Source organism: Lolium rigidum, chromosome 1 (assembly GCF_022539505.1).
Source record: "Lolium rigidum isolate FL_2022 chromosome 1, APGP_CSIRO_Lrig_0.1, whole genome shotgun sequence".
Lineage (NCBI taxonomy): Eukaryota > Viridiplantae > Streptophyta > Magnoliopsida > Poales > Poaceae > Lolium > Lolium rigidum.
This window is the reverse complement of record NC_061508.1, coordinates 88,258,015-88,265,159: the sequence shown is the minus strand read 5'-3', so window position 1 is coordinate 88,265,159 and position 7,145 is coordinate 88,258,015. Positions and strand designations below refer to the sequence as shown.

The 7,145-nt window shown below is 48.2% G+C and overlaps 2 protein-coding genes across 2 annotated transcripts; both read right to left on the bottom strand.

The window, feature by feature from the left end:
- Positions 1-258: 258 nt before the first annotated feature.
- On the bottom strand, positions 259-1,479 carry LOC124648739 (pentatricopeptide repeat-containing protein At2g44880-like). The gene has a single exon (XM_047188455.1). It carries the CDS (start codon positions 1,468-1,470, stop codon positions 259-261), a length of 1,212 nt encoding a protein of 403 aa, XP_047044411.1. The 5' UTR covers positions 1,471-1,479.
- Positions 1,480-4,143: 2,664 nt separating this feature from the next.
- LOC124677283 lies at positions 4,144-5,448 on the bottom strand. The gene is made up of 2 exons (XM_047213289.1): positions 4,512-5,448; positions 4,144-4,422 (listed from the first exon to the last, which is right to left on the bottom strand). The coding sequence occupies exons 1-2, from the start codon at positions 5,433-5,435 to the stop codon at positions 4,270-4,272; spliced, it is 1,077 nt and encodes a 358-aa protein (XP_047069245.1). The 5' UTR covers positions 5,436-5,448; the 3' UTR covers positions 4,144-4,269.
- Positions 5,449-7,145: the final 1,697 nt, after the last annotated feature.

The following is a 7,145-nucleotide window of genomic DNA, read 5'->3' as shown; positions in this document are numbered from 1 at the left end:
GTAAGTTTTTACAAATTTAATAGTATTTTTATAAGAATGATACTGATGGCTAATATCACAGAACAGGAAACAATTATCTGCAAGAGGAAACATACATATGCTCTGTTTGATCTCAAGTCAGCCATGAAGCACAGTAGGAAGTTGAGCACTTTAGCAGAAACTTCCTGATTCTTAATGGCTTATATGCATAAACCATAAAGCACACCCTTTAATTCTAAAGAATGTGATCAAATATAGGCTTTTACAAGAAACTCAAACCTATTGAATTGAGCTGGATGATCCCGGTGATTTCCTGATGACGTGCTTCTGCAAAATGTGCCTCGCATCTGAAGCCTCTCCCCATTTGCCAGCAGCAGCATAAACGTCAGATATCAACACATAGCAGCCAGCCTGCTGTGTGTTGAGGCCAATGATTTTACTCTGGACTCTTTCAGCCACATCAAATCTCTTGTGCATTCGACATGCACCCAGTAGTGCGCCCAAAATCATGACATCTGGGGCCACCGGCATGCTCCTAATCAGCTCCTCTGCCTCTTCAAGAAGCCCTGCCCGGCCTAACATGTCAACCATGCAGCCATAGTGCTTCGCCTCTGGCTGCACTCCATAAGTTGCCATGCTCTGGAAGCACCGTCGACCCTCATCCATCAGCCCGCCGTGGGAACAAGCAGTCAACACACCAACAAATGTTATGTCATTCGGTTTTTCTCCTGACCTCTTCATCTGCTCAAACACACTGATGCAATCCTGAACATCACCATTTATTGCCAACCCAGTGATGAGCGCATTCCAGGCGGAGACATTCTTCTGGTGCAAGGAGTGGAAGATTTTGACGGCCATATCGGTTCTTGCACACTTGGCATACATGTCTATGAGAGCAGCGCCAAGATTGAACTCATTGTCGAGCACCATCTTGTGCTTGTCAATGAAGGCGTGAGCCCACCTCCCTTCTTCCAGAGCTGTTACATGTGCGCATGCCGAGAGCACACTCACCATGGTCACCTCATTAGGACGGACACTGCTCACGCTCTGCATTGACCTGAACAGATCAAGAGTTTCAGCATAGCGTCCAGCCTGTGCATACCCAGAAATCATGCACGTCCAGGAAACCACATCCTTCTCTGGCATCACGTCAAACAGCTCCCGCGCGCCATCCATATCGCCATTCACTGCATACCCCCGGATCATTGTGTTCCATGACACGAGATTCCGTACCGGCATCTCATCGAACATCTTCCTAGCCAGCGGCAGTAGCCCATGCCGCGCAAATCCAGTTATCATCGAGTTCCACGTCACAACGTTCCTCCCAATGGCCGGCATCTCGTCGAACATTTCCCTGGCCACATCCAGTTCGCCGGAACCCGCGTAAGCCCCCACCATCGCGCTCCAGGAGACCCCATTCCTTTGAGGCATTTCTTCGAACAGCCTCCGGGCATTGTCGATCTCCCCGCACTTGACATAGCCGCCGAGCATCGTGTTCCAAGATACCACATCGGCGACCCCTGCGCACGAGTCGAACACCTCCCGCATCGAAGAGGTGTCGCGGAACGCGGCGTACATCGCGAGGAGCGAATTGAACACGAAGACGTCGACCAAGAACCCGCGCCGGAGTGTCTGGGCGTGCACCTGCGCGCCCGTCCGCGGGAAAGAGGCGAGCTTGGACGCCGACTTGAGGAGCGCAGGGAAGGTGAATCTATCCGGTGCGTCGCCGGATCGGAGGATGGAGGAGAAGGCGGCGAAGGCGAGGCGGGGAGAAGGGGAGGTCGCGGAGGCTTGGATGAGCAGGTTGTGGAGGAAGGTGCATGAGGAAGGGAAGAGCGGGAAGTAGAGGGTGGAGAGGGCGGCGGCGAGGTGGGGGTGCGAAGGGAGGAGGGGCACAATGCGTCGGAGGTGAGCGGTGCTGCGGAGGAGGTCGCCGGAGATGACGAGACGGCCGAGGAGGAGCGGGAGGAGGCGGGGCGGTGGTGCCATTCCGTTTCGATTTTGGCCGCGGAGGGGAATAGTTTGTCTGTTTGAAAACATGATGCTTCTCACCACATTACCCGTTCGATTGTCATTAGACGGCCGAGATGGAAGAGAGAAATTACCGATTACAGTCGTCTCTCGTTGACAGTAGAGACCAAATGTCATTTGAAAAACTAATTCAGAAATTTCAGAAGTTTCTTTATTAGAGTAATTTCAGAAGTAAAGAGGTCGCAGTGGTTACGAGTAAATTTGTTTTTCCTAAACACAACATAGATATATTTTTCCTAAACACAACATAAATATAAACACTCACGAATACGTAAATACACGCACCTCTATGCACGCACATCCTACCCATATGATCACCTCGTTGTCGACAAAAACATCATCTCCCACAGAAAAAATATTCCACCTTTTATAACACACCAATGTGTCAAACCTAAGATTTAAAACTCTAGTGGACTGTGAAGGTATAGGGTTTAGTGCCCTCTTAACCCTCTAACCGCAGATTGGTTCTCTCGAGTACGAGTACTCCTTTTGTTAAAATTTAACTTATTTTACTGGTCAGCAGGTTGATTTATCATCACATAGAAACCACAACGGCTGTTTTTGTTTGTGATCAAAAGAAACTCAACACTACCACATTTTAAGAAAAAGATAACTAACATTGTTTAGAAAAATGATGAACTTCTATTAAGAGAATGTGCCGATCGAAACGTACATTAAGATATGATGATATTCAACCAGCCGCACCGCTTCCACCTCTGTCTTCACCATACATCGGCTCTTCCTCCTTGTGATCGGCCTCGCCAAACTTGGGAGAGATGGTGAACCTGGTCTATAACTGAATTTCTAATGAAAAATAGTATTTTCAATAGATTTTGATAATTGTCTTCTTTTTTACCTCCGCATGAAAGTAATGGTATCGTTTATAATAATAAACAAGTGATGTTCGGTGTTTCTTTCGACGGCAAGGTCTCGTTCTTCATCTTAATGGTTGGCGCAAAGATTAGATCTCTAAGTATGGTTCTTCAGATCAATTTTGTAATAGGTTTTGGACTTCTTCTCACAGCGGGTGATTGATTGGGATGAGGAGGATTGTCCTTACAATATTTTTTTCCGGCTGCTATATCCTCAACAATGGTGATTCGTACCATCAACTCTCACAATGGTGATTCGTATCATCGACTCTCCAACGATGTTAACCAGATTGTTCAGTTTTTTATTTATTTTGTAATACCAGTGTTGGTATTCTTACCAATATTGGTTGCGCCATGCGCCATATAAATTATTGGCTGTATCTCTACCATGTATTATTCTCTACTATAATATATCATGGTATTCATTGCCAAAAAAATGGATCACGTCGATGTACGAAAGGACAGTGATCCTAGAATTAACGCGACATTTTGAAACTATAGTGCTAAAAGGAAGGCAGGAGGACAATGGTTATATTTCGCGGAAGAAAACTGAAAGCCCACAAGAATAAAATGTCTTCCTTCCAGGATGTGTATCATAGCAGCAAAGTGTTCTCGAAACTATATTTAGGAGTTAGGAGCAAGATCCCACCACTATGCATCTTCATCTAAAGAACTGTTACCTACTTATGCCAGGCTTCAGACTGATGTCGTGGCAGAAATTAAAGAATTAAACTTAATTACTATATCAGCTTAGATACTAAACCGTTTTCCCAACTCCCCATTTCAAAGTTTGATGGCCTTTGCCTTCACATTTGTCATGCTAGACAGCACACTCGCTGACTCTGAACCCACCATGGTTGGTGTCTTGACATGATCCACAAGGTCAACCCCCCTCTGCAGTTTTCTCCTTGTGTATGTGTTTGGAAACCTATGTTCTTCTTCAACTTTTGTAACAGAAGGTGACATTGTCTCCAGTCCATCATGATGTTTGTGCATGGTTTCAGACTGCCCCAGCAAGTTGTTACAAGGAGGGTTTGTGTATGGGTTTGGGAACCTATGTTCTTCCTCAAATTTTGGAACAGAAGGTGCCTTTGTCTCCAGTCCATCATGATGTTTGTGCATGGTTTCAGACTGCCCCAGCAAGTTGTTACAAGAAGGGTTTGTGCTTGTAATAAGGGTCAGCATCCCAGAAATTCTGTCAGCATTTCTCGGGCTGGGCATTTTCGTGCATACATTTCTTTGATGGCCAAGGACAGTTCTTGCGTAGGGATCAGCAGGATTCATGGCGCTCCGTTGACCAAAGCTATTCAAAAGGTTCTTCTCGTGGGTGGATTCTCTTGTGCCATTTGCTTCATTTGAATATGCTAAGCCCGGTTTATATGTTGACTCATACCCTCTCAACATTGCAGAATGGTTGCCTCTTTTGAGCTCCTCTAAAAAAGTATGCTGGACTCCAGATGGACCTTTGACCAAGAGAGGGTACGTTTCCAGTGCACCCTCCCGTTGCCAGGGACTTGAGCTTGAACTGCCCAAAGAAGTTCTGCTTGTGTTCATGTAATAGGGATAAGATGGATTCACAGCATAATTATGCATATGCTGTGGAAAAGCATAAGGAGAAAAGGCGGAGACCTGCACACCGTGATGTGTGAGTGGGATCAGTCCTGGTGTATGATGTATTCCTTCGTTGACATCAGCAAGGGCATCATAATCACTTTTTGTTTTAAGCACACCTTTTGGTAGTTTACCACATTTTTCATCAGGCTCATCTTGACTGCGGAAAACGTGACTTGTTGATGACCCCATTTCCATTGATTTCACTCTGTGGACTATCTCCTTGTGTTTGGCTGAACAGTTAGTAGTTGATGTCCCTTCCATAAGTTTAGCTCGCTTCAATAGTGAGGAACTGGTGATAGTTGGTAGACTTGCATTCATCGGAGAACTGTTTGGATCCGCAAACGTGAGAGGCTTCTCGTGTATCCAGTTGTGCCAGATGTGAATCTTCTCCTCGAGGCTAGTACTCATACCAGTTCTCAACAGCCTGTCCATGCATGTGAACTTCCAAACCATGCCATTGTGATACAGTCTCAGAAAATGATAATACTTTCGTCTTTGGAAGTCCGCCAGTAATTCTCTTGCCTGGGAAACTTCTGGAGAATAAAATCCACCACTCAATCTGTCGAAAAAACCTCTAAGTGGACTACCGAAGAACATAGCGCTGCCGCTGAACAGCTCCGTCAGTGTTGTAAACAAGTCTTCTTGGTCCATGTCAGGGAGGTAGGCTGCTAGACGAAACCTATCGTCTTCTGTTAGACACAAGTTCCACCCCTCCAAAGAAAGTATGTCCTTCAGTTCAGGCAGATCATAAAGCCCATAAGGTACATTGCACACCTGGCCTCCAGACATCGCAAGCTCGCAATCGACCTCGGCCTGTTCGCAGTCATCAGATCCTTGACTAGGAAAGCTCTGAAGCAGCAACCTCTCCTCTCTCATAAGACCCTCGTCTCCGCAGCTGCCTGCTGTCGCCGCACCACTTGCTGCCTTCACAATGCCCATCGGTGAAAGAGAGGAGCCCTAGTACGCCGATGGATGATCACAGAAGAGGAGAGACGACAGTTACACCAGCACAACACCGCATTATCTCGGCGGAAGATCCCTGCATGCGAAGTAAAAGTGAGCAAAGAAGCACATGTCAGCACCCAAAAATTCACCAATGCTTCAACTTGGAGAGAACACTTCATGAATTGTCATTCTAAAAAATGATGCATTCCAGAAGCAAAGCCACTGGGAACATCACAACCGACATCGATGGTATGGTAGCATTATGCTGTAAGCAACACTGCGTCCGGTAATCGAACCAATTAAGTGCCTGGTCCATGAACACATGATGCATTGTTATATAAATATAATCCCTCTAGCCCTTCTCAAAGGAAGGGATTTCCAACATTCAAAGTTTCAATCCTATCACAACCTCTCTACAATTGTTTTGGGATACCTTTGTTCGTACAGTCACCAACAACACATCTACAATCACCAATCCCTCACCAGACTCGCAAGAATGACCTAAAATCGCATCTTCTACAATCGGACCAGACATTCCACGAACAAACGGAAGCGCCTCACAGGCCGGAGGGCAAGCACACGACTAATATCACAACACAGGCACCAGTGAAGCAAAGACACCAACCTCTGTATCGTGTAACCTAACCGCCGATTCCCCCACAAATCCGAGCAGAATACGTGCTGCCCGCACCCACCCAACCGTGTCCCGGCGGATCGGTAGCCCAACTGCGCGGAATCGCGGCGGGAGGCGGCGAACCGGCGGGGATCCGAGGGGGGCTGCTGCGCCGAGGAGGAGGAGGCGGCGGAGGAGGGGAAAGGCAGGAGGAGGATGGAGTGGTGATGCCGCAGGGTGCAGGGTGCAGTAGTAGTGTTTCCGCCGCGCTGGTCCGTCAGTGCCTCCCCGGTTTTCTGTCATGTGGGGAAAATATGAGCGATTACTGCTCAGCGACAACTGCTTTCCTTCAATGTCTAGCCCTGATTTCCGCTTCTTTAATTTCTCACATTTTAACAAGAGCCTCTTCATTTTTGTGCAATAGGAATAGTACGAGTACATGATTCTCTCTCTCTCTTTTTTTTTTTTTTTCTTTAGGACCTGGTTATATCAGGAGGACTGGATTTCTTGTGAACATCGATCACTCTCTTTTGTGCCATTAGAGCATGGGATCCCTTAGAGCATCTCTAAACCCGTAAATGCCGCCGGAACTGAATTTTTCCGGCGGATTTATGGGTTTGGGCCGAAAGCGGCGCAGAACAGAGCCCGAATCGGTGGGCCTGCCCGTAAAAAAATTTCGAGGGCCCGAGAAAAGCGTGCGTCGAGCCATATAAATACAGGCCGCAGAGGGGAGTAGGGTTCCAAAACCCTACTCCCGCCGCCGCGTCCGCTTCCTCCGCCGCGCACGCGCTTGGACTCCCGGCGAGCAATCGCGGAGCCGTCGCCGCCGCTTGTCCACTTCCTCCACCACCACCGTGACCGCATGGCTGGCGCGGGCAGCGGCGGGCGGATTGGCGGGAGCAACTCGCCGCCGTGCCTCCCCCCAATCTTCCACGCCGAGGCCGAGCAGCGGAAATGGAACCACTCGGAAGGCGCCCGGAAGCGCAGCGCGAGGCGCTGGACCAACTGGGGCCTGACGCCGCCGAGGAAATTCGCCCGCTACGCCAATAGCGGCGAGGGGTCTTCCTCGGGCGCGTCCGGCCATGCGCTAG

Coding starts and splice junctions, on each gene's coding strand:
- LOC124648739 (XM_047188455.1), bottom strand. CDS start 1,470: ATGCTCGGCGGCTATGTCAAGTGCGGGGAGATCGACAATGCCCGGAGG.
- LOC124677283 (XM_047213289.1), bottom strand. CDS start 5,435: ATGGGCATTGTGAAGGCAGCAAGTGGTGCGGCGACAGCAGGCAGCTGC. Junction 4,423..4,511: donor TCACACATCACGGTGTGCAG/GTCTCCGCCTTT, acceptor GAACACAAGCAG/AACTTCTTTGGGCAGTTCAA.